This window comes from Chrysemys picta, chromosome 3, assembly GCF_011386835.1.
Source record: "Chrysemys picta bellii isolate R12L10 chromosome 3, ASM1138683v2, whole genome shotgun sequence".
In the NCBI taxonomy this organism is placed as follows: Eukaryota; Metazoa; Chordata; order Testudines; family Emydidae; genus Chrysemys; species Chrysemys picta.
In genome coordinates, this window is record NC_088793.1 from 195,559,616 (window position 1) to 195,586,268 (window position 26,653).

The 26,653-nt window shown below is 41.2% G+C and overlaps 1 protein-coding gene across 11 annotated transcripts in view; it reads left to right on the forward strand.

Annotated features, from left to right (window-relative positions):
• The window catches only part of KIF16B (kinesin family member 16B), a 223,787-nt gene that overhangs the window by 114,703 nt on the left and 82,431 nt on the right, over nucleotides 1-26,653 (forward strand). For 7 of the 11 annotated variants that reach the window (XM_008173554.4, XM_042847069.2, XM_008173561.4 and 4 more), the window contains 3 exons: nucleotides 14,572-14,604; nucleotides 14,965-15,018; nucleotides 16,205-17,563. In XM_008173554.4, coding sequence (XP_008171776.2) covers nucleotides 14,572-14,604; nucleotides 14,965-15,018; nucleotides 16,205-17,563 — 1,446 coding nt within the window. The remainder of the gene's footprint in view (nucleotides 1-14,571; nucleotides 14,605-14,964; nucleotides 15,019-16,204; nucleotides 17,564-26,653) is intronic. The other 4 variants (XM_008173558.4, XM_065589753.1, XM_008173537.4 and 1 more) reach the window with 1 other exon arrangement.

Genomic DNA, 26,653 nt, shown 5'->3' on the forward strand with positions numbered 1-26,653 from the left:
GTCTCTGGAAGTCACAGATTTTATGACCTCCATGACATAATCGTCGCCTTAGTTATGTATAGTTACAGATAAGATAAAAGCAGCCATCTGTGACAAAAAACCCCCAACAACCTACCATAGTTTTAGAGGCTGCACAAATTGCTGGTGAATACGTTAAATCGAGAGCTCAGGAGGGTGCAAATCCCAGGGGAAGGAAAATCCCCATGTCACCCAGAGTAAGGAGGAGGAGGAAATTGGAAATAAACCTAACCCCAACTTTGATTAAAAAGAAAAAAAAAAAAAAAAAAAAAAAACCCAAGGGAGCCCGGATTTTAAAGCCCTCTACCAAAAGGGAAGGCAAGTTGTTTGCCATCACTGTTGGCCGCTTAAACTTAAGGTAACCCCATGACCCACACCCCTATCTGCCACAATGAGTGCCACTACCATCGCTTCAGAGGCAGCATCAGAGGAGGTATTTGGTCCAGTGAACTATATTAAGACTCACCCACTGAGACCTCCTCACTCAGGCGCAGGGATGCCTGTGGCATCCCGGCCCACTCCACCTCACGGCTTGGTATTTTGATTGGGCATGCGTGTAGATAGAGCATGCTCTATTCTAATGCACGGCATCCTCGTGCACAGCAGGAGACCATTGACCAAAAAGGCGAAATGGAAGCACTTCACCGCCTGGGTGCACCGTTGCCATTACCCTCTGGACTTCATCTCCATTCCCTTCCTCCTAGACTATCTTCTCCAACTTAAGCTGACAGGCCTCACCCACTCCTCCAGCTGGGTCCGTCTGGCAGCACTCAGGGCCTTCCTCCCTGCTGTGGACGGTTCCTCTGTCTTCACTCACTTGGCCACCATTCACTTCCTTAATGGCCTGGTCAAGGCCTTTCTACTGGTACATAAACCTATCCACTCTGAGGACCTGAACATCATCCTCTCTGCCCTCACTAAATTACCCTTTGAGCCCTTCGCAACCTGCTCCCTCACCCATCTCTCCATGAAGATGATCTTGGTGGCAGTCACTGCAGCGCATTAGCGAGCTGGAGGCTATGATGATTGAACTCCCGCACACCGTCTTCCATAAAGATGAAGTCTCCCTATGCCTGCACCTCAAATTTCTCCCCAAGGTGATCTCTCCATTCCTCGTCAGCCAAAGCATCCTCCTTCCGATCTTCTACCCCAAACGGCCCACCTCCCCCCGGGTGAAAATGCTGCGTTCTCTGTAAGTCTGTCGGGCACTGGCCTTCTACCTGTAACGCACCCATGTCTTCCGGGCTTCACCCAGGCTCTTCATCACCATCATGGAATGCTGCAGGAGCCAGGCCCTCTCCTTGCAATGAGTCTCTAAATGGATCTCCCATTGCATTGTGGAACGCTACACCCTTTCTCACGCCTCCTCTCCCACCTGGAGTTCTGTCCATACCTTTAGCGCTCACTATGCCATTGCAGCAGCAGCGGCGGTGGATGCAACTGTTGGCCGAGCCATCCTGCAGACTGTGACTTCACGCAAGTCCATGCACCCACCTCCACACTGAGCACTGCTCACCACTCTCCCACATCTAGAATCCATATAGGAACCATCATTCGAAGAAGAAGAGATTACTTACTGTAACTGGAGATTATGTGTGGTCCCTACTTGGATTCCAATATCTGCCCTCCATCCCCTCTGCTGTGGACTTCGTTACTTGCGATTAAGAGAGATACTGGACTGGTGTGGACCCTCATGGCCTCTTATAGCCTTGGACACAGACATGCAGAAGAAGCACGTGCGGGTCAAGAGAAAGTACAGCTGAACAGTTCTGGCTCTGGCACATGCGCACCCATGTCTGGAATCCAAATAGGAACCACACATCTTGAAGAACCTTCAGTTACAATAAGTAACCTCCTCGTATTGTAGCAAGGTCAATATGTTACCTGTAGAGTTCATAGATGTCTAGCCAGGTGCAGATAGAAAAGAGTGCTCTAGGCTACAGCTACTTTCTTAGCATCCAGAAGCAACCAAGAATGTAGGAAGTTTTCTTAATTATGAACCTTTATTACAAAAGGCAGCCACACTCCCTCATTCACTAGTTACTGGTATAATCTTCACCTGTTCATATAGTGTGTGTAGTGAGGCAGAGTAGCCTCCCTCCAGTCCAGAGGGGGTTAATTTCCCTTGGGAAGCTCAGCTAACCTCACCCCACTTGCAGGAAGTGCAGGGGTGGTGCAGGAAGTAAAAGAGTAGGGCCCTGCAGCTCAGTTGGCACTGTACCAGGGAAGGAGGCAGATGTCTCTCACAGAGATGAGCCCTCAGAGAGGTCCAGGACTGGTAGCGGAGAAGACTGGCAACCCACTGCCCCAGGGAACAGAAGACCCAGGGAGAGATCAGAGAAAGGGCTGCTTGATCCTGAGTCCGGGAGTGACTGAGCGGCACCAACAGAAACTGGTAGGAAGTAGCTGTGGGAAACAAGACTTTGGTCCGGTTGTGCTGATGGGATGTGAGGTAGCAATCGCCTGTTTCCTTGCTGACCCTGCGATGGGATCACCCACCACCATTAAGGCCCTGGGCTGGGACCCAGTGAAGCAGACTGGGCCCAGGTCCCCCTACCCTACCCCATACCCAGCGGTTGTCCTGGCACAAAACATTAGGCCAAGCTGCCCGAGACAGTGACTATTGGTCGCTTAGCCCACATCCCCAAAGGAGCCTGAGACTGAGATTGGTTGTTGCCAGCCCCAGCCAGAAAGCTGTGGGCTATAGACTGTTTGGTTGCTCTGCCCCATCTAAAGGGCCGGAGTCCCAGACTCTGTTTGGCCCAGCCAGAAGGCTGCAGGTCAAAGACTGTATAATAATTCAGCCCACACATTGGAGGCCTGAGCCTGGACTTTGGTTATTTGTCCCAGCCAGGAGGCTGAGGCTATAGACTGTTTCATTGCTCAACCTCCACACCCTGAGGGGTCACAGACTTATACTATACACCAACCAGGGACTGGGGATCCCTGCTGATGAGTGGTGTGCTGGGTCCTCCAGTGGGAACGGGAAATGTGTGGCTGCAAGTCAGGCCACCATGACAAACTTCCAGCTGGCCTACAAACTCCCTGGAGCCACCGAGAGGGGGTGTCCTAACTTTGAAAGGGAGGAGCCCTAAAGTGTGTGTTTGCACATGGTACTGTATCTAACCTGCATCAGGCTGTGTGGATTCTGCAGTACTCTGGTGTAGCAGATTGGAGATTGAGGCACAATAATTAAATGTGAAGGCTTTTATTGAAATAAATGTGAGAAAGAATAGTGCAATAAGTAACAGTTGCCATTGCATTAATTATTTAGACATGTAATTTACTGCTCAGTTTCCAGCGTGCCACAGATTTTTGCATTGATTATGCATAATTATTATAGGCGAGGCTGATAGTATTGCCCATTAGTGAGGCTGCACTACACTATAAGACTTATTATAAGACCCTGATTCATTTACTTGTAGCTTTGTCAAACTTTAGCTGTTTGGGCTGATATGTTACATGCTGGTTAGAAACTGTCAGCCAAAACCGTTCAGCTCTTTATGACAACATGGTTTGGGACAACGTGCCCATCTTAAAAAAATTTGGAGACATTTTTTTCCCTTGAAAAGCTGTAGGGCCTCCGTGCTTTAGAGTAGGGACTTAAAATTTGGCAGAGGGGTGGCCTTGTGTTAGGGTTTTTCCAATCCCCATGAAAATCTGCCCAAATTTGGCCAAGTTATAAACCAGGGGTCTCAAAGTCCTGGCCCGCGGGCCACCTGCGGTGCAAGAACCTCCCCACTGCGGCCCGCGGAGGAGAGACACATGCTGCCACGCTGCCGGCAATACCTGCTGCAGGCGCCGCCCCCGCAGCTCTCATTGGCTGGGGGAGAGGGACAGAGATACCATCATTAGTTGCCGGGCAGAATCAGCCATGGAAGCAGCATCATTAGTTGTCGGGCAGAGTCAGTCATGGAGGCAGCGTCACTTTTTTTCCACAGTGAATATAAACAAGTCAAAATACCGAACACAGCTATCTGATGCACACCTTGCTGCAATCCTGAAGGTTTCAACTGCTCAGTCACTGAGGCCAAACATCAACAAACTGACAGAACTGAAGCGCTGCCAGGTGTCTGGCAAACACTAAAAACTCTGGCAAGTGAAGAATTGTATAAAGTTGTATGACAGTTTTTTATTATTTCTAAGAAATTTGAAATAAAAAATCTCCAGTGACGTCATTGGCCCCCTGGGAGGATTTGAGGACTGTCCCTGGCCCTAAGGTAAATTGAGTTTGAGACCCCTGTTATAAATCTTTGGAAAAATTCACATTTCATATGCGCTCAATAGAGACTTAGATTTTAGCAGCTAAAAACTCTGGGGATTCTGTCCATATGTCTAGCCTAGCGCTGAGCAGGATTTTCTTTGCTGTTGCAGGTCTGGGCTGTTGTGGGCTAGGCTGGGCACCATAACTGAGAGCAAGGAGGCTCTGTCTTGTGCTCCCAGTGTCCTGCCACCTCGGCTGAAGGCAGCTGCCACATTGGAACGTAGAGGGGACAAGAGTCAGACCTGGGGGTGGAATATTGAGTAGATTAGGACAAGGAGCCTCAGGCACGGGAGAAACTGGGATTGGAGGCTGGCAGGGGAGTGGAAAGGGGGATGAAATTTGGGCCTGGGCCTGGGAGCTGCGGTCTGTGGAGTCTGGTACTGGTTAAGCAAGGAGTATGGGATTGTGAACTAGGTAGGGGTGACTGCGTCTGGTAGGGCACAGTGACTGAGACTGGGGGCTGAGGCAGGAGCTACGTGGGAAATGGGGATTAGGAGCAAACAGGGCAGAGGGAAGGAGGTTGGGGGATGGCGATGCACGGAGATTGGATGAGGAGCCTGGGGAGGGAGACTGACTCAGAGCCAGTGGGAATGAGGAACATGAGGGAAGGGTTGAGGAAGAGAGAACCTGATCAGAGGAGGAGTCAGGAAGCAGGGAACTGGGACTGGCTAGGTAAGAAGGGTGGGGACAAGGAGCTGGGGTGGGGTAGGTATAAACTGGGGATGGCTAGGCCAGGAGACTGGGTCTGTTAGTAGGGAGAAGACTGGGACAAGGTACAAGGGGAACAACTGGAACGGAGTCCAGGGATGAAGATTAGGATAGGCTGAGCAGTGAGGCTTGGTCTGAGATGAGAAGCATGAGGAGTGGAGATGGGGCCTGCCAAGGTGAGAATTGGACTAGGACAAGGAGCCAGCCTGAGAAAGAGACAATATTGGGACAAGGAAAGTTTGGAGGGGATGGGGTAGAAGGAATCAAGTTTGCAGGTAACGAGCAGAATCATCTGTGCCCACTGCAGCACTTCCCTACCATAACCAGGAATGGAACCCAAGGTTTCTGAGTCTCACAATTCCTCTGCTGTCAGCAAATACTTAAAAAACCTATTGGCAAAGTGTGTATTTCTTCCCCTCTAGTTCTGCTCTGCACAAAGGATGACAACCTACTACTGCTGTCTGTTACTCCAATAGCTCAAGCATGTAGTGGATTTAAGGGTTCCAATCCTGCTGCTGGTGGTGTCTGTATGATGCCGCACTATGAATTTGTTTGATTTTCAGTTTGCTGTTTTAAAAACCTAGCTAACTGTACACAAACTGTTAAAAGAACAGTATTAAGTTTGTAAATCAAGCACTCAAAAGTTAAGAAATTCCAGAATTAAGGTTGCCTGGGAATAAAATAATATATGATCATGTAATTAAAGTCTGTATCATAATGCGTAAACAAAAGGAGGCCAAATTAAGGTCACACAGAAAACCTTAATTCTTGCATTTCCTTGACTGTGCAAGCTTAATTTTTTAACATAGATTTTTTGTGTATAAAATGTATGCTTACCCTTTTTATGCAAACTGAGATTCTGCACCACAATTATGAGGCAAAGATTTGATTCCACTGCAAAATCCACCATTGCAGACTCCGCATTGATAAGGAGATATGGAGGTTATGAAATTGACAGGGTGAGGAACATCCAATAGCTCTCCATCTGAGCTAGTCATCCTGCTTGAAAATAGATCTGCATGCTTGTAAGGCCGACTCCCACACGTGTGAAAGCTAATTAGCCCTATTGTTGACCTAGCCTTGTATGATGATTTGCAACTGAGATTATCCACTGTAGTTACTTCCTATAAACTTTATCACAATTTAATATTGATGCTAATGGGAAGACTGTAGGAGATGATGTAGCATCAAAACAATGTTAGTGTAAGTTAATGGTACTCATGTCATGAAGTCTGTGTCCAAAAAATATTTCCAATCTACACAGATCATATTATGATGTCAAGATGAGATTGGCATCTTAGGTTACCTTTGATTTAAATGGGCACTGTGAAGATGAATATTGTATATTTAAGAATTTATTTAAAAATCTTTAAAAAAAAACAAAGATATTTACCCTCCTTGTTGTGCTCTTTCTCTATGTATTTTTTTCAGCGTACAGGGTAAAAATTATCCCTGAAGATCAAATATGGCATGTCCTTGGTTGTCTCCTGTGCTGCCATTATTTTTTGCCCTCTTCCTCTATAGGGAAGAAGGACCTAGAGGCATGTTTTAATTTCCCACATTCATACATTTAGGAGACTGTGTTTTTAAGGCTCTTGCAGGTTACAGCTAAAGAGGCAGAGAGACCTCAATATTCATTTAAGAATCAAAACTTCCTTTACCATCTTTTTTGCCTTCATCTATCCAGTTCTAACAGTCATTTTCACAAGAAATAAGTATTAAAAATTCACATTAGTAGATAAAATAAAACATTATTTTAATTTAAGAGTTCAAAACTTTTTATGTTGTAAAGATGCAATTAGTGTATACTAACATTTGGGAATACTTTTCCAAAGCAACACGTTGAAGATACAGAAGTGTGAAGCAGTGAGAGATGAAGTTCTCTGTGGGTTCATAAATGTAGTTCATATTAAAATTTAAAGGTTTGAAATTTTATATGGTCCAAATCTCTCTTGTCTCTATCCCACTATCTGGATAGGAGTGATTTGAAGTGCTCTTTTGCCTTCCATCTTCGATTGATTTCTACAAGGCCTGTTACTTTCATGGTCTTTCTCGGGTTCAGCAATTTATAACATAAGGTAGCTATAACTGGTAGCTAACTTTACAGTTTCTATGGATTGCAGTAAACAGCTTGTAAGGTCCTGTCTCTTGGACAATCAATGGCAGAAGAGCCTGTGGGTTTCTGTTCTCATTTTCTGAGATAGCTTATAAATTCAGAGTTGCGTATTGCTCGCCCCACTAATGAAGTTGGGTTCCTATTTCTGAGAGCAATTTGGAGGTCATCCCCTGGACCCTGTGAAGTACCTGTGCCATAGGCGGTTTCATTTTAAGATTATATTGCTCTCTCTTGGATGCTGTCTAAAGTAGCAAGTAGTTTTTTAAAAAAACATTTGGATTCTAATAGGGCTGTCAAGCGATGAAAAAAATTAATCGCGCTTAATTGCAGTTTTAATCACACTGTTAAACAATAATAGAATGCCATTTATTTAAATATTTTTGGATGTTTTCTACATTGTCAAATGCATTGATTTGAATTACAACACAGAATACAAAGTGTACAGTGCTCACTTTATATTATTTTTATTACAAATATTTGTAAAAAAGATAAAAGAAATAGTATTTTTCAGTTAACCTCATACAAGTACTCTAGTGCAATCTCTTTATCATGAAAGTTGAATTTACAAATTTAGAATTATTATTTTTACATAATAAAACAATGTAACACTTTAGAGTCTACAAGTCCTTTAGAGCAGAAGCAGAGTCTGTGAGAACAGGGCGGACGGGGGGCGTTAACTGCGATTAATTGACAGCCCTAGATTCTAATAAAATTTGTAACAACCTGAAGTTGATCTTAAAACACTTTGCTCGAGCTAGTTTAACCAGCTCTGCTTTCAAAGCAGGTTGATATTCTGGATCCTAATTTAAGGAGCAGGTGGAATTGGAATAGGGTGGACAATAAGTCCTACCTTTCTCTTTCTTCTCTAGGTGGAAACACAGCTTTAAATGTAAACTCTTTGCTTTTTAGAGACTCACGCCATATAAATTCAGCAAGGTAGTATAAAGAGCTTTGAATAGCCAGCTTGTTACATTTTAGTGGCTATTAATGCAGATAAGCTTATTTGCTTTCCTGCTCCTGATGTGTCTTCAGAATGTGCCCTTGCATCCTAATGCTTATCAGAATTACTGTGTATGCGCATACAGTAGAACCTCAGAGTTACGAACATCTTGGGAATGGAGATCATAACTCTGAAATGTTCATAACGTTGAACAAAACGTTATGGTTCTTTCCAAAGTTTACAAGTGAACATTGACTTAATGCAGCTTTGAAACTTTACTATGCAGAAGAAAAAATGCTGCTTTGAACCATCTTAATTTAAACGAAACAAGCACAGAAACAGTTTCCTTATACCTTGTCAAAACTTTTTTTAAACTCTGCCTTTGTTTTACTAGTTTATGTTTAACATAGTACTGTACAGTATTTGCTTTTCTTTGGGTTTTTTTGGTCTCTGCTGCAGCCTGAGTGTGTACTTCTGGCTCAAATGAGATGTGTGCTTGACCAGTCAGTTTGTGACTCTGATGTTCTTAATTCTGAAATTCTACTGTAGTAGGCTACTTTATGCACTTGTAACAGCACTTGTTTTATTCTCAGTTGACAATCAAGTTTTGCAATAAATACCTGGATGCAGTAAGTGTACATCCATTATTTTTTTTCTACTTCAGAAGACTTGTGCGTAAATATGGGTCTTTGAAGGCTATCTGCAAGTCCTCCTTCAGCTCGGAAACAGCTCGAGCCCTTCTGTAAGCTATACCCCTCTAGAACCAAGGCTATTGAATGAACGTGTGTCAGTTAATCTTTGTATGAAAGAATAAAAGGTAGTTTGGATTAGCTACCTTTTAAAGAATAAAAGCTTGTGAGTGACGTGAACAGGGTAACAAAATAAAGGAATGAAATAGGTAAAGAGGAATACATAGAAAGTAAGAAAAGGAAAGTGGAAGGGAGAAGTAGAGAAAAGATACAATAAGAAAATACAAAAGAGGAATGGGATATAATATACAAAGAAGATATAAAAGAGTAAGGGGAAAATATTAAGATGGGGAATAACTTCTATTGCCTCAGTGAACAGAAGAGATGAAAGATGTAAATTGCTATTTTTTTTAAATTGTACCTTGGCTAGGTCTACACTAGCGGGGGGGGGGGGGGGGGGGTTCGACCTAAGATACACAACTTCAGCTACGCAAATAGCGTAGCTGAAGTCGGCGTATCTTAGGTTGATTTACCTGGCCGTGAGGACGGCGGCAAGTCGACCGCTGCCGCTCCCCCGTTGACTCCGCTTCCACCTCTTGCCGTGGTGGGAGTTCCGGAGTTGACTGCAGATCGATCGGGGATCGATTTATTGCGTCTACACGATAAAATCAATCCCCGATCGATCACTACCCGCCAATCCGGTGGGTAGTGTAGACCTGCCCCTTGTCAACATTGCAGTTATTTAACTGCTTAAGTGTTCGGTGCATTGGCATGACATTTCATAATAGCATTGATACTGCAGCTAAACTGGACAATGAGACAAACCAAAGGTGCAAAACAGGTAACAATAGCAAATTTGGTGCATTATTATGAAGGCAATTGTCATCTTTTGTGGCCTTAAGGCTTAACATAATTGAATGTATTATGTATATTTAAAACTGAGAATTACCATATTGCATTATAAAAAAAAAAAACTCTTTCAAATTAGTTTTTTTCAGTAGCAGAGCCAGAACTTTATCTAGGTTTACTAGTATGACAGTAATGTAGTCTGAATTAGTGGTTGCTTTTAAAAAGCTCAACAATTGCCAACAGTGTTACTTGAGACAGATTAGTCCATCCAAAACAGGCTATAATTGCATTATCCTAGATACACTGGGTGGTAACTGTTGCTAAATGTTGACTGATTACTGGAGATTGCTGTACTTTCTACTTATTTTCTATGTAAATGGGTCTTTCTCTGCTGTTTTCATACAGTGAGAATTTTGTGTGCCTCATAAAGAGAGAACCTTTTGTATAATAATGCAGTTCCCTAAGGAATTTTTTAGGGATTCTTTTTATTCGGTTATGATGCCTTCAGGCAGGGCTAGTTTTACTCTTGTTGTCGATCTGTAAAATGTAGTACCACATTAAATAAAATGTTGGTTTAATGTCCAAAATGTTTTGTTCTGCTTATTTTCACCCTTCGTCTCTTATCCGGTGTCATTCAACACAACTTCAGCTAATAAGCTATGGCTAAAAGAGAGCTTTTGCTCATAGATTTACGTTGAAGCTTTTACTTGAGAATCTTGTGTAAGTTACATTTTATTATAACTTTAAAACCACTTATGAGGAAACCTTGATCTTGCCATAGATTTAGCTTTTTTAGTTGGGGTGCTAAACTAGTATTGTAACATCTTTGTAGTCTTACCAGCATTCAGTCTTGCCTACATAGATGTGCATCAATAACAGTACACGTTGTGCTGCCTAAATTAAGCTATTGGAGTATTGTGCTAGTAAGAATTGGCTTAATTTACTCTGCAGCATGTACTGAAAGTCTTATTTTTTTCAGGGATAATGATGTCCATTTAACTCCAAATAAATCAGATTAAATTCCAGTGTTGGAATTGTGCAAAAGAACAAAGGCAGCTTTTAATCCTTATTTTAAAGTTAATGTAGAATTTCTTCATTTTGATTATACTACTCATGATTTTAGTAACTAATGTATGTTAAGGAAATATAAGGATTTTTTCACTGAAGAAAAATGAAGAAAAAAAGCAAGTTACTGTGCTTATGCATGTAAAATTGACAGTGACATGGTGGTAGTGCTGAACTTTCTTTTCTTTTCTTCTTTTTTTTTAATGTACTTTCTATGCATTTGAAGCTGATTTTAGTAGTTTAGTTTCACCTAACACACTCCAAATGCTACCAACAAATAATAGAGGATGTGGAAACAAACAGCTATAAATCATATAAACTTCAGCTGACCTTTTCGTTGGTCTCTCTTGGGAAATTAATAGTGTCAGAGCATTTTTGAAGGGCTCTGAGGGAGAAAGCTTTTCCTCTGATGGATCACTGAGTTGATGGTTTGCAATTCTATAGTACTCTTTTATCCTTAACCATTGATGAGGTGGCCTATATACACTGCCCTCTCTGGCATTCCCTTCAGAGTCGTCTGGTTCACAGATGGCCTGCAACAACTGAAAGAGGAAGGAGACGATGAGAGCTAGAATGATGATGGAAGGCTCGGAGGGAAACTGATCAACTCATAAAGAATTTAAAAACTCTTATGCAGTAGTTGTGTGGGAAGGCAAGTAGAGGTTCTTTGTCTCTAGGAAGGATTTTGCAAAATTCTCAGTCAGTTTTGGTTTGGGTTGTAGACGGCTTGGTGAATCCTGGCTGTGTCCACCTGAGTGGTGATTTGAGTACTTTCTGTTGAAAGGAAATTGTTGTTTTATGGGTAAACTGCATTCTGATTCAGGCCAAACTTGGTGCATCTTTGTCACTAGGAGGCAAATGTTACCTCATCTCTGCTTGAGTTTTTATCAGTGGCACTCTCAGGTACTGAAAGTGTTGGGAGAACATGAATCCATGTCTTTACTAGTTGCAGAAGGCCAGCAGGGAAATGCTTACCCTTGTATTGATGGAAATTGTCAACATTTCCTTGTGAGAGAAGCTGGCAATCTGATTCATTTAAGAGTCTTTGGTATGACCTATGCTTAGTGATACATGAAAACCAAATGCCAGATATTTAGCTGGTTTAAATCAGCCTAGCTCCACTGAAATCACCAGTATACCAGTTTACACCTGGCTCCAAGTATTCATGCTGGCATTAGATCTCTTAGCTGTCTTTGATACTATTGACAACGAAGTTATTTTGACATGCTTTTGACCTTGATAAGAGTTGATAGTATTGCTTTAGGTGGGCTTGGTCCAAAGAGGAACTGCTCTTCTACCTATAGGCTGCTCTTGTATGAAGTTCCCCGAAGTCCATTTTTGTCCTCTCCTTTGAATAATATGTATATGAGTCCACCAATAAGGAAGCATATGGTTGTGTTGTTTTTAGTATGCAGTTTACTAGCTGTATGTAGTATGACCCCGACAGTGCGGTTGAGTTCCTTTCCTATGTCTGGTTGAGGTGTTAGTGTGACTGGGAGTTAACTGTCTGAAGTTTACCAGTCCTGGTAAAACAGAGGTGAAATGGAGGAAGGCAATGAGAAATATAGCAAATTTATGTCTCTCAGTATCTGTCAGGCACGCTTCCCCACTGTATTACCTGTGTCCACAATCCGATAGTCTAGTTATATTCCTGGTTCTTGTTGGATGGTCATCTTTTATTGGTACCCAAGGCAACTTTTCACTTTCATTTTTTGAAGAGGTTGCATCCTTTCTTTCTGTTACAGACTACACTGTTGTAATTCATGCTTTTTATTATCCTGACACTAGACTGCAGCATTGTGCAATATTTAACCCCATTTCTGAGCTAAAACTAAAGCAGAATATGGCAACATGCCGAAGTGAAGTGTTCCATCACGACCATATACAGCCAGTGTTTCGTGATCTGCTCTGGCTTCTTGTGTGTTTATGGATGGAATTCTGGGTGTTGACATTGACCTATAAAGTGCTAAGTAGCTTAAGGTCTGTCTTCTGGAGAGACCTCTTCTCTTCCTGTACCATACTACTGAAGTTGAGATCAGCAGAGGCACACTAGGTAGACATCCCCTTGAGGTGAACACAAATGGCTTATTGGTGAGATAATCTTTGTGAGGATTCTATTCCTCATGTTGGCCTACAATAACTCAAACCTGTTGATGATTAGGGCATGCTTATCCTCTTTAATGGAGCTTTTGAGGATGAGGGATGATTAAGGCTAAGATTTTTGTCATGGATATTTTTAGTAAAGGTCACGGACAGGTCACGGGCAAAAAAGAAAAATTCATGGAAGCTGTGAACTGTCTGTGACTTTTACTAAAAATATCCATGACAAAATAGGGATCTGCGGGTCCCTGCACTGCCTGAAGCAGGCCAGCTGCGCAGGGGCTAGGAGCTGCCTGCAGCAGCTGGGGGCTACGAGTTACCCATGCTGCCCTCGGCTCCAGGGGTCCCCCGCTGCCCGTCAGGGCCAGGAGCTGTGGGGTGCCCCTGTCTCCCATGTTGTCCAGGAGCAGCAGGGTGGTCCGCAGTAACCAGGGGTTCGGGGAATTCCCCCGCTGTCTGCGGTGGCTGGTGATTCGGGGATTCCCTCACTGCCTGCGGTGGCCAGAGGCTCGGGGGTCCTCTGCTGGGGGCTCAGGTGTACCCCCGCCAGCAGCTGGGGTTCCCCACCGCCCGCAGTGACCAGGGGTTTGGGGGCCCCACCAGAGGCACCGGGGATACCCTGCAGCTCCCTCCCCCCCACTTGAGGCGGGGGGGACCCTGGAGCTCCCGACCACCTCAGGCTGAAGTCACGGAGGTCTCTGGAAATCACAGATTCCGTGACTTCTGCTACCTCCATGACTAAATCGTAGCCTATGGGTTGATACCTACAGAAAGTGGGATTTGTTATAGTTTGTTTCATAGTCATAAAGTTATGTGTATGGAGTATTGTGTGGTTTGTTGTTGATTTCTACTGTATTTAAACTGATTGATGGGGTGCCTAGAGTACAAGAAATCCAGTTTTTTAGCTTTTTATTTAAATATAAACAGTAGATGCTTGCCGTATATTCCATCTTCTAATTGCACCTGCCCCATACAATACCTCTTTTTCCCTTTCTGTGGTGGACAGTTCTACTGTTTGCAGAAAATAATATTAAATAAAAGCATATGTTATGTATTTATACTAATACTGTTAACTGAGTCCTTAATATGAAAATATTTCTTCTAAAAATGTAGGTGATGCTCCTGGGCATGAGACTCTTAAGCAATGTTTTATTTTATTTAGATTTAAATAGTGTGGGGGGGGGGGAAAGGGGGAAAGACTTCTGTTAAAGAGCTTCAGGCACCTGACACTTCTAATGTTACATAATATTCCCAGCAGTATTAAAAATACCAACAACACCCTCAGTTACCAAAAACCCAGTTAATCCAAATATTTTGATGCCCTGAAATGGGGTTTTATATCATGTTTCATTTTATGTCGGCCTGATGTTCTTTTTGTTAGCTGTATTAGAATGACTGAATTACAATGATTATTTGCTTTTTTGGAGAAAAAATAGCTTTCATGCTCCATTTAGGTCCTTTTGAAATTCAAATACCTTCTAGCTTTCTCAAATTTGTGCCCAGTTAATAAGCCAAAGGAATATGAAAGTTGAATAACAATCATTGGCATATGAAAAGCATGCTTAGGAAAAATAACTGTTTAATTTATGTGAATAGCTGTTTAGTTTAGAGTTACAATGTGATTGACTGTTGCTTGAAGAATGTGAACCTAACAAATGTCAGAAAGCAAAACTAATGGTCTGAGCGTTTGCTTTTTTTAAAAAGTTAATTTTGTAGATAGGTTGTTGGCTTTAAAATATTCTTCACTGCTTTTCTCTTGCCTTTTTTTCTATCAGTTCCTTTCTTAATTGATCACTTTGTTTCTCTCTACCTCCTGTGGCAGTCTATTCCCTGTAAAAGGACCAATCTGTCTAAGGTAGAGAAACTCAATTTCTATATATTGATTGCCATGTCTGCATATAGTTAACTTGCAGAGGCTGTGCTAATCATTTTTCTGTCTTGTTTAACTTTGCTATTTAAATAGTTTCTTCCCAGAAATTCATTTACTTTTCAGCTTCCATACAAGTGCCCAGCAGCACAGAATCTAATTGGTGGCCATGTTTAAGGAAATGTTTTCAATTCTTATAGAGCATATTAAGCTATTATAAAACTTGCCAGGCCACAATATTAACGTAAACTTTTAAAACAGACACCATGATGTAAAATGTACCATGCTTTATTTCTGTTTTGTAATTTTCAAGAAATGACACTCCTTTTCCCCATTTTTTTAAATTAGACTAGAATTTGAGAGACAACAACGAGAGGAACTGGAAAAATTAGAAAGTAAAAGGTAACTTCTATCTACTACCCATCTGAGGTATTTATGCCCCCCATAATCTCAGTGTCTGTGTGCCTCACAATCTTTAATGAATTTATCCTCAGAACATCCCTGTGGAGTAGGTAAGTACTATTGTCCCCATTTTACAGATGGGAAACTAAGACAGGGAGGCAAAATGACTTGCCCAAAGTCACACAGGAAGTCCAGGGAGTTGAAGTCCAAGCCCTAACCATTGTACCATCCTTCCTCACTATACTCACTGTGGTTGAGTATATATGAAGGCATATGTATTATTTGAGTACAGATTTTGTTGTCTGTTTTCTTTATATTTTCTTTTGTTCTTCTATTTTGTCTGAGTTTGAATATTTTACATATTCAAGGCTAAATGATTGGCTGTACAATGTCATTATACTAATCTTCAGACCACTGCACTATGCAGATATGTGTAGCTTGGCATTTTCTACACTCCCTCCTAATTAATCTTGACCCCCCTCTCCTCCTGCCCTCAAAGAGACTGTGAGAGGAGAATTATATTCTGTATAAGAAAGAGAAGACAATTTGTCTCTAGGAGACAGCAGCTATGCCCACACTTCCAACCAAATGTGCCAATTACAAGAGGAAGTTCCCTAAAAGAGTGAAATTTGATGGATTAAAACAATTGACTCAAACAAGATTGGAGGATGTGAATTTTTAATCTAATCATTGTGTTCATGCCTGAATCTTATTCTGCAGTGCAGTCATGCAGTGTGTATTTAATGAATATTATTGCATTGGTTGGAGTTATTGTGGTTTAAACATGTAGTGCTTCTACTACTAACATGAATTGTAATGTAATTTCATATACCTACATTTTAAAGATAATTTAATGATAGTTCAGTATATGTCAATACTGTAGTGTATCTGCTGGTCAGGTAAAGCTTTGCTCGAAGTAATTTGGATCAGATAACTATGTTTTTCTCCAGAAATTGAGTTAAATATAAGCTACTAAATTATGAAGGCATGTTACTAACATGAGGCAAATCAAAAAAGACTGAAATAAAATTGTATCTTTAAACAAAACAATTCAAGTTGGTATGTGTTCTTAGATCCTCTTCCAAACCCTGTTAATTTTTAGGAAAATATTAACCATATTAGGGAAAGGGAAGGAATGTTTTGAAGGTATTAATCTCATATACATATTGTACATATTTTATTTTAGGAAACTGATAGAAGAAATGGAAGAAAAACAAAAATCTGACAAGGCAGAACTAGAAAGAATGCAGCAAGAGGTGGAGTCACAGCGCAAGGAAACAGAAATAGTACAACTGGAAATACGAAAACAGGAAGAGAGCCTGAAACGGCGAAGCGTTCACATTGAAAGCAGGTTAAAAGACTTGCTGGCTGAAAAAGAGAAATTTGAAGAAGAAAGACTACGAGAACATCAGGAGATAGAATTTCAGAAAACGAAACAACAGGAAGAAATTTTTGCTAGAGTTAAAGAAGAACTGCAACGCTTGCAAGAACTTAATAATAATGAAAAAGTTGAGAAAATGCAGATTTTCAGAGAACTAGAAAAACTTAAAAAGGAAAAAGATGAACAGTACATCAAGCTGGAATTAGAAAAAAAGAGGCTTGAAGAACAAGAAAGGGAGCAGGTGATGCAAGTGGCTCACCTAGAAGGACAGCTTCGAGAGAAACAGGTCATGATACAGCTACTCAAAAGAGGGGATGTGCAAAGGGTTGAAGAAGAGAAAAAAGAACTTGAAGATATTAGAGAATCTCTCCTGAGGGTCAAGGAAGCTAGATCTGAAGGTGACGAAGACAGTGAAGAATTAGAAAAAGCACAGCATAATTTTATGGATTTTAAAAGAAATCAATTAGAACAATTAACTATTTTGGAGAAAGACTTATTTCAACAAAGGGATCATCTAGAAAAGGAAGTAGCAGATGAACATGAAACTCTGGAACGTTTAAAATATGCACACAAAGAACGGTTAAACCTCCTCAAGAAAGACGATGAAAATGTTGTGGATGCTGCACTGATGGTTGAAGAATTTGACAAGATAAAGCCAGCAGAATACAGGCTCCAGTATAAAGAGCGCCAGCTTCAATACCTAATGCATAATCACTTGCCAGCTTTGTTGGAAGAAAAACAGAGAGCTTCTGAAGTCCTTGATAGAGGCCTGCTAGGGTTAGACAATACTCTTTATCAAGTTGAGAAAGAAATGGAAGAAAAAGAAGAACAGCTTGCGCAATATAGAGTCAGCACTAACCAGCTGCAGCAGCTCCAAGAAACATTTGAATTTACAGCCAACATAGCTCGTCAGGAGGAAAAAGTTCGGAAAAAAGAAAAAGAAATTCTCGAATCAAGGGAAAAACAGCAGAGAGAGGCACTGGAGCAAGCAGTAGCTAAGTTGGAAAGGAGACACTCTGCTCTGCAGCGTAGTTCCACAATAGACGTTGAAATTGAAGAGCAAAAACAAAAACTTGCAATTCTGAACAGCAGCTGCAGTGAACAGGCAGGTCTGCAGGCTAGTCTAGAAGCTGAACAAAAAGCCCTGGAACAGGATAGAGAAAGGTGAGAATTACGGGGAACGTCAATTTAATAGACTCTGTACACAAAGAAGTGTGTTTTGCCTATATTTTAGATTGTAGAAAAGAGACTTCTCTGTTTCTTAGTATTCCAGTTCCACAGTGCATGTAAGGTGGTTGTCCCCAGAAGTGAGAGGGTATAGTTATGAACTCATTCTAAAGCCTATATTTCTTGCTTTTCAATTAAGTTCTGTTCAGCTACTTGTCCCGTCTTCATCAGCAGAGTATTTGTGTCCATTATCACAGTTTTAAGTTCCTTATTTGAACATGGTTTTTTCCTATCCAGAAAGCTCAGCTGAGCAAGGGGCCAACCACACATTCTATATTTATACGGAAACAATTCTCATAAGTGGTTTAAGTGCATGCATAGATGTTGCTTTCCATCTTTAAAAATAATTAGAAATCAAGTTAAATAAAATATAAATGAAGGAATGCGGTCATGGTATTGGGTACCTCATCTTGATCGGATAAAGCATAGCTTTTGGCGGCACTGACTAAAGGCTACTTAGTCATTGTAATTGAAAACTAGAGAATAGTCAGAAAGCACCTAGTTATCATGACAAAGTAAAATGGTATAAAAGTTGGGAACTGATATGTATGGTAAATGTCAAACAGTAATTATTTGATAGGGCTTAACATCCTCTTACATACCTTTTTTGTCTTAGGAGTAAACAGACATGGTATTTAATACTTGGTAATTTACTATAAGACTAAAATCAAAGACTAAGCTCATGTTGGAAACACCCTAATGAAAGAGTCCTACAAAAAACTAATTTATCCCCTCACCAGCCAGTCAACATTCATAGAATTGTAGGACTGGAAGGACATGTTGAGAGGTCATCTAGCCCATTCCCCTGCACTCATGGCATGACTAAACCATTATCTAAACCATCCCTGACAGGTGTTTGTCTAACCTGCTATTAAAAATCTCCAATGGTGGAGATTCCACAGCCTCCCTAGGCAATGTATTCCAGTGCTTAACTCCCTTGACAGGAAGATTTTCCTAATGTCCAACATAAACCACCTGAGACGGGTCTTCTTGGGGTGCAACCTGGAACTGAGGTATAGCTGGGCTCTCTGTCCCTCCAGCCTGGGCTTCCTATCACATTGTGATGCTGTTGCTAAGCCACAAAACTCTGTCAGGTACTGTTCTTACACAGACATGCACAGTCAGGGACACACCCAGCTGAGTCACATGAATGTTTCTCTCTGTTCACTCATGAACTAACAATAGAGAGGCTCCAGTCGATTCCCCCAGCTCTTCAGCATAGGACCCCAGGGCTGTACCGTCTTGCCCTGGTCAGATGCCTGACCAGTATAAGTTTATTATCCAGTCTGCCCCTCCCTCAATGTGGAGAGGACATGCACCAGTTTTTGTTCCTGAGCAGATTTTCCAAGCACTTTAACCAAAATGCACTGTTTTTAGATAAAATATAAAACAGATTTATTAACTACAGAAAGATAGATTTTAAGTGATTATAAATAATAAGCGTACAGATCAAAGTTTTATTTATGAAATAAAAGTAAAATCGCAAACTGAGTTCTATAAAGTAGACAGGATTTGAATCAAGCAGTGTCTCACCTGGTAGATGGTATAGTTTCTTAATACATAGGCTGGGATTCTTCTTTCCAGCCTGGGACCACTTTCCCCATTCTAAATCTTTGTCCTCCAGATGTGCTTCCAGGTGTGGAGTTGTGGGGGAAGTAAAGCCAAGGGATGATGTCACTTCCCCTCTTTTATAGCTTCTTCTAGAGCCTTTGCTATGACGTGGGTCAAGCAGTCTCCATTGTCTACGCATGCTATCTCTGAGAAGTTCCTATTGTATACAGTTCCTAGGATAGTTGTTGTGAGTGTGGACTCCCTTTAATGGGCCATCAGCAGCATCTGGCTTCTCCATTGTTGTACCTGCCAGGATGGTTGTGGGTGTTCCCAACCTTAAAACATATTTCTGTAACACATACATAGCAAAACTTCATAACTTCCCATACAATGATAGCACATACAATCCAACAGGATATTAATGCTTAACAGGTCAAGACTTTTAAAATGATACCTCAACGAGGCATACTTTGTTCAAAACATATTTTAATTATATGACATATGTGAATATAGGGGTGCCAGGATACCGTTTTGAGCCACAGCATGCCACACCATCCTTGCTGCAATTTAAGCCCATTGCTTCTTGTCCTAACCTCTGGGGTTAAGGAGAACAATTTTTCTCCCTCCTCTTTGTAATAACCTCTTATGCACTTGAAAACTGTTATCATGTCCCTTTTCAGTCTTGTCTTTTCCAGACTAAACAAACCCAATTCTTTCAGCCTTCCTTCATAGGTCATGTTTTCTAGACCTTTAATAATTTTTATTGCTCTTCTCTGGACTTTCTCTAATTTGTCCACATCTTTCCTGAAATGTGGAGCCCAGAACTGGACATAATACTCCAGTAGAGGCCTAATCAGCACGGGATAGAGCAGAAGAATTACTTCTCATGTCTTGCTTACAACTCTCCTGCTATTACATCCCAGAATATTTGCTTTTTTTGCAACAGTGTTATGCTGTTTTCTCATATTCATCTTGTGATCCACTGTGACCCCCAGATCCCTTTCCACAGTACTCCTTCCTAGGTTGTCGTTTTCCATGTTGTATGCGTACAACTGATTGTTCCTTCCTAAGTGGAGTACTTTGCATTTGTCCTTATTGTATTTCATCCTATTTACTTCAGAGCATTTCTGCAGTTTGTCCAGATCATTTTAAATTTTAATCCTGTCCTCCAAAGCACTTGCAACCCTTCCCAGCTTGGTATCATCCTCAAACTTTGTAAGTGTACACTCTATGCCATTCTGTAAACCATTGATGAAGATATTGAACAGAACTGAACCCAGAACTAATCTCTGCAGGATCCACTTGATATACCCTTCCAGCTTGACTGATAACTACTCTCCGGGAATGGTTTTCCAACCAGTTATGCACCCACCAACCTATCTCCATCTAGGTTGTATTTCCCTAATTTGTTCATGAGAAGGTCATGCGAGAGAGTGTCTAAAACCTTACTAAAGTAAAGCTATACCATTTCTACTGCTTCCACCCTATCCACAAGGCTTGTTATCCTGTCAAAGAAAGCTATTAGGTTGGTTTGACACAATTTGTTCTTGACAAATCCATGCTGACTATTTCTTAACTCTGTGTTCTTAAAAAGAAATTGAATCCTATGATGCTGGTGTATAGTGAGATATTGGGAGGGCAAGATGAATACTAAAAAAGAAAATGTTGACCTACATTGAAAATGTAACTGATAATTATTGTAGCACCTGGCTCAAGACAACAAATACGTTGGTGGTCTGTCTTTGAGAAGCTAAAGGGCAGTCGTCTTATTCCATTTCCTGAGGAAGAGGAAATAAAAATACCTCTACCCAAATATATAGAAACCTATGTTGCCAATATTATATTTCTTTTTCTCTCCTTGATCTCCTGTACCAGTCAAGATGTTTCAGTATAATTCTTCATAGCCATCAGATGTAGACAGAATAACAATCTTTTGATGACATCACCCCACATATAATGCTTCAGCTAACAGAACACAATTATTTTTCTCCAGTAAGTGGCCTATCAGAACATTTGTCCATAGAGAATAAAAGGTTGAACAGAATGGAAAAGGCCTCCATTCTTGGCCAAATAGCAGAGTTTAGTTATTCAGAAAGGGCGTTTGGTAGGAAAAATCAGGCAGCTTCTAAATAGATAATTTCCAAACAGATTAAGGAGATGATTAAAAATGCAACTGAGATTTCCTTCCTAGCTCTAAAGCCCATACAATAAGATACAATAGGGTCTTCTTGAGAAGAAAGAGAGTAGAAATCTATGAAGTGGGCAACAGTGTACATCACTGCTGATTTGTCGTAAAGCAGCATCAAGGAGAGATGGAAAATTTTATTTGTTCATTTTCTTTTTTCAAGACCTTCTGTATCATTCCAGAATCATCCCCACCCTAGAAAGACTGGGAATAGGTCTCTGTGTAATGTTTTATGTTGGTTTTGTAGTTATTCGTAGACTTACTAAAGTTTCACTCAGTACTATGTGATGACAAATCCTTTATATGTACAAGGGATGATTGTGACAGGGTCACCGGAGTGCAATCTGGACTACAGGACCACTGAGGCATCCAAACCCACTAGCCTGGGCTGCCACTCGCACTATGAAGCTGATGGCAAGCTACAAGCCTCTGAAGGGCACTGCACTCACACAGACATCCACAGGCCGGGACACATCCAGCTGAGTTACATGAATAATCTCCCAGCCACTCATGAACCATCAATAGGGAGGCTCCAGCCAATTTCCTCCCAGCTCCCCAGTCATGCATCCAGAACTGTACTGTGTTGCACTGGTCAGAAGCCTGGCCAGTGTACATTCATTACTTAGTTCGCCACATCATCAAAGGAAAGTGGAAATGCACCAGCACTTTCCCAAGCACTTTAGACAAACTCACTGGTAAGGACAGAACATTAAAAAAGTTTATTAACTATAGAAAGATAGATTTTATGTGATCATAAGTGGTAGGCATAAAGGTCAGAGATGGTCACCTTAAGAAATAAAAATAGAAACACGCACTCTAAATCCTAAACGTTTAGTCTAAGCAAAAGTTGACTCAAGCAGCATTTGTCACCCTGGCAGATGGTACAAGCAGGTCATAATTCCTCAGTATGTAAACTGGGATTGCCTTCCAGTCTGAAATCAAACTTCCCCAGTTCAAAGCCTTTGTCTTCCAGACGTGCTTCCAGGTGGTGAGATGGGGGGAGAGAGGCCAAGTGTCACTGTCTCTCTTGTATACTTTCTTCCAGCTTGCTGGAAAGATCTTGGCTGTGACGTGGGTTAGTCTGCCCTAATGGTGTACGTGCCTTCTCCGAGAAGTCTTTGGGATAGTGGATTGCGTGTTGATGAGCCATTAACGCCGTCTGGCTATTGATGGCTATTCCTTTGTTGTAACTGAAAGGCTGGTTGTGGGTGTTCCCAACCTCACAACATATTGCAGTTAACACACATAGCAATACTTCATAACTTCCCATACAATGGTACAAGGATATTAACGTTCAGCAGATCAGGATTTTTAAAATGATACCTCATAAGGTATACTTTGTTCAAAACATATAATAATATCACAGAGGTGAATATGGGGGTTCCAGGGTGCTACTTTGAGGTACAGAGTGTCACAATGATGTCATCAATAGACTTTTTAATATGCTGTCTTCATCTATTGGCTGGGACTATACCCCAGCACTTAGATGAAGTATGGAAGAGGTCAAACACAAGGAATTCAGCTAAGGAAACTTTTGCCTTTCAAAAAGTGAGAAATGTTTCACAGTATCTAGGGCCTGAATTAAATCCCTTTGACGTCAGTGCATCAGGCCCATATTGTGTGGAAGAAGGGCACTACTGCAGTTAAAAAAAAATAAAAACATAATTATCATTGTTGTCTGGAGATAAAAGGAAAGCTTTAGAACTTGGCTTTAAAATGGCTGTTTCTTGAGAGAGTCTTGAAAATTTGTGTTTTTTGAAACTCAAAGTAATTATCTGATCCTCCTTTCTCCCACACTTTATACTGCTGCTTTCTTAGAAAATAATTCACACTGAATAGGTCAGATGAATATTTACCTGTAGCCAAACTGACTCTTCTCTATTGTTTTTTTCAAATAATTATTTCAAAGAATGAGTTCCTTTTCATCCTCCTCTCTGGAAGAAGTTACTTTGATATCAGTTTATGAAGTCTACCATAGGTGCATATGTAATTTAGCAGGTTTGCTTTATAGCTTTTCTTCTAAGAACTAAATATTGATAGACTCATAGACTCTAAGGTCAGAAGGGACCATTATGATCATCTAGTCTGACCTCCTGCATGATGCGGGCCACAAAAGCTGACCCACCCACTCCTGGAATAATTCTCTCCCTTGACTCAGCTGTTGAAGTCTCCAAATCATGATTTAAAGACTTCAAATTGCTGAGAATCCTCCAGCAGGCGACCCCTGCCCCATGCTGCGGAGGAAGGCGAAAAACCTCCAGGGCCTCTGCCAATCTACCCTGGAGGAAAAGTCCTTCCCGACCCCAACTATGGCGATCAGCTGAACCCCGAGCATGCGGGCAAGATTCTCTAGCCAGACCCTCTGGAAAAAGTTCTCTGTAGTAACTTTTAATATCCCATCATTGACCATTGTTACTAATTACCAGCGATGGCACGTTATTGACCTATTGACTAAAATCACTTTATCCCATCAAACCATCCCCTCCATAAACTTATCAAGCTTAATCTTAAAGCCAGAGAGGTCTTTCGCCCCCACTGGTTCCCTCGGAAGGCTGTTCCAAAACTTCACCCCTCTGATGGTTAGAAACCTTCGTCTAATTTCAAGCCTAAACTTCCCGACGGCAAGTTTGTATCCATTTGTTCTCGTGTCCACGTTAGTACTGAGCTGAAATAATTCCTCTCCCTCCCTGGTATTTATCCCTCTGATATATTTAAAGAGAGCAATCATATCCCCGGGGCCGCAGCCTTCTTTTGGTTAAGGTAAACAAACTGAGCTCCTCGAGTCTCCTTTCATACGACAGACTTTCCATTCCTCGGATCATCCTAGTGGCCCTTCTTTGTACCCGTTCCAGTTTGATTTCATCCTTTTTAAACATGGGAGACCAGAATTTTACACAGTACTCCAAGTGAGGTCTCACCAGTGCCTTGTATAATGGAACCAGCACCTCCTTATCCCTACTAGAAATACCTCGCCTAATGCATCCCAAGACCGCATTAGCTTTTTTCACGGCCACGTCACATTGCCGACTCATAGTCATCCTGCGATCAACCAGGACTCCGAGGTCCTTCTCCTCTTCCCCTAGCCATCTTTTGTACATGGGTAATTCAGTTGTTTTTTGAGCATTCTGTAGCTACTTACATTGTACTTGTTTTAGTAACACTGATGTTACTATTAAGCAACCTGACAGTTTGTGTCAATATATATATACAGATTAACATGGAAGCCAGCTAAGCTCAGGTTTATGAAGCATATATAGTTGCCTACAGCTTTTGTATCTCTGCCTAGAATTCTGATTTTGTAAATGATTCTCAAATGTACTGAATATTTATTAGACTATTTATGTCAAGTTGAGGCCCAAATTGCTCAGATTCTCTGAACAGGCTAATTAATGTAAACAGTTTTGCATCATAACTGGAGGTGGTTGCTATAGTTAATGTCTAATACCCTGTCTGGGATAGAGGTAACGTCCTTCTGGTTGCTTGGCAGTTACAGAGCATACTAAAAGCAGTAACTTTACAACAAGAAATAATTTTAACAGTTCCCAAAAGTGTGCAAGACACGTTACAGAACAAATGGAAAAGCTTGATCCCTACCTTGGGGATAGTATAGAATAGTTGTATATATTAAGTAGTTAACTTGACTACTATAACATCTGTAGTTAGCTACAAATAAGAGTTGCAAAGAAAATAGAAAGATGTGGTTCTTGCCCTGAAGAGCTTTCAAGTGAGGGAAATAAACCATAGGAAAGGGATTGGTTGAAGAAGGAAAACAAGATAACAGTTTCAAGATCACATGGGTAACCAAGGAGAGATTTAGGACCACAGATTCCCTTAAATCACTTGTGTACTTTTTGAAACTCTCTCCATTAGTTTAGTAATATGAAGGTTTTGATGATTCAGTGAAGATACTGGTCCTGATTCACTTTGCACCACTTTAAACCACGTTGACAATGTAAAGGGGTCGTTTTACTCCTCCTCCCTGTCTAAGACCATTTAACACAGAGGTGGTGGTATAAAGTGGTCTGAATAAAAATATCAGGCCCACTGTGTTGATTGGGGTACATGTAGTACAGTGATGAGCCATATATGTGCATAGATATATAAATACTGTTGCGTCATGGAGCAAGAGAACCTTAAGATTAAATTAAGTAAGATTGTAAATTCTTCAGGACACTCATATTGTACTTTGTTTGTGGTTTTCAGAGTACAGCACATAGTAAAATGGATTCCGAGTACTGTCCAACACCTCCATTCAGGAATGCATAATAAATTATACCCATACATGCGCCACACACAATGTTTTTGTTTTTGATTGTTTAGTAGATATTGTCATTTGTTTGTTTTTCAGCAGCTTCAAATGCTGTCTAAATCCCAACCAGCAATAAAATGTCTTGCATTGCCTATTTTATGACATCTTGCTGCATCTGATCTCTGTGATGGTGTCTCGTCAGGCTATCAGGATATGAAAGGAGAGGCTCCAATCTGTATTAGCAAAACAAAACTGTTAAGTCCAGTTTTCAGTTAAAGTAATCTAGGAATAAGTGATCACTCTGCAGTGAGCTGTCAATCCTTTGAAGTTGGATACACATTATTTTTCTCAAGTTCTCATACCTTATTACTAAATTAATTGTAATTCCAAATTCTCTCACCTATTTGTAAAGATATATTTCGGGAAAATAAAGACTGCCAAACAATGGTTACAGCAAGTGAACTTGTGCTAGGGTTAAAATGCATACAAAATTGTGTCTCAGTTGGTACAGTATTGTCATTTACCCCTAATGCATTAGGAAGAACACATCACCCTAATGGCTGTTTTATTTTTGAGTTAGTGGATCTAGAAAGATGAATACAGCCACATCAGCTGTCATCATCACAGTCTCCCATCAGCTTTCTCTCAAGATTTCCCCCCACACTGAATAGGTTTGTTATCTTCTGGTCAAAAGGAAATGGTGGCTTCTGGCCATGGTGCTAGAGGTATACTTCTGTTTAAAAGTTAAATAGAACTTCATTTATCACATCCCCAATCCACTATGTTCCTTCCCCATTTTTATTTTTCTGTACTGAACACAGAGTGTATAGAGCAGTGGTGGGCAACCTATAGCCTGAGGGCTGCATGCAGCCTATCAGGATAATCTGATTACGGGCTGCGAGACATTTTGCTGACATTGACCGTCTTCAGGTATGGCCCCCCGCAGCTCCCAGTGGCCACGGTTCGCCATTCCTGGTCAATGGAAGCTGCGGGAAGTAGCGGCCAGCACATCCCTGTCGACAGTCAACATCTGCAAAATGTC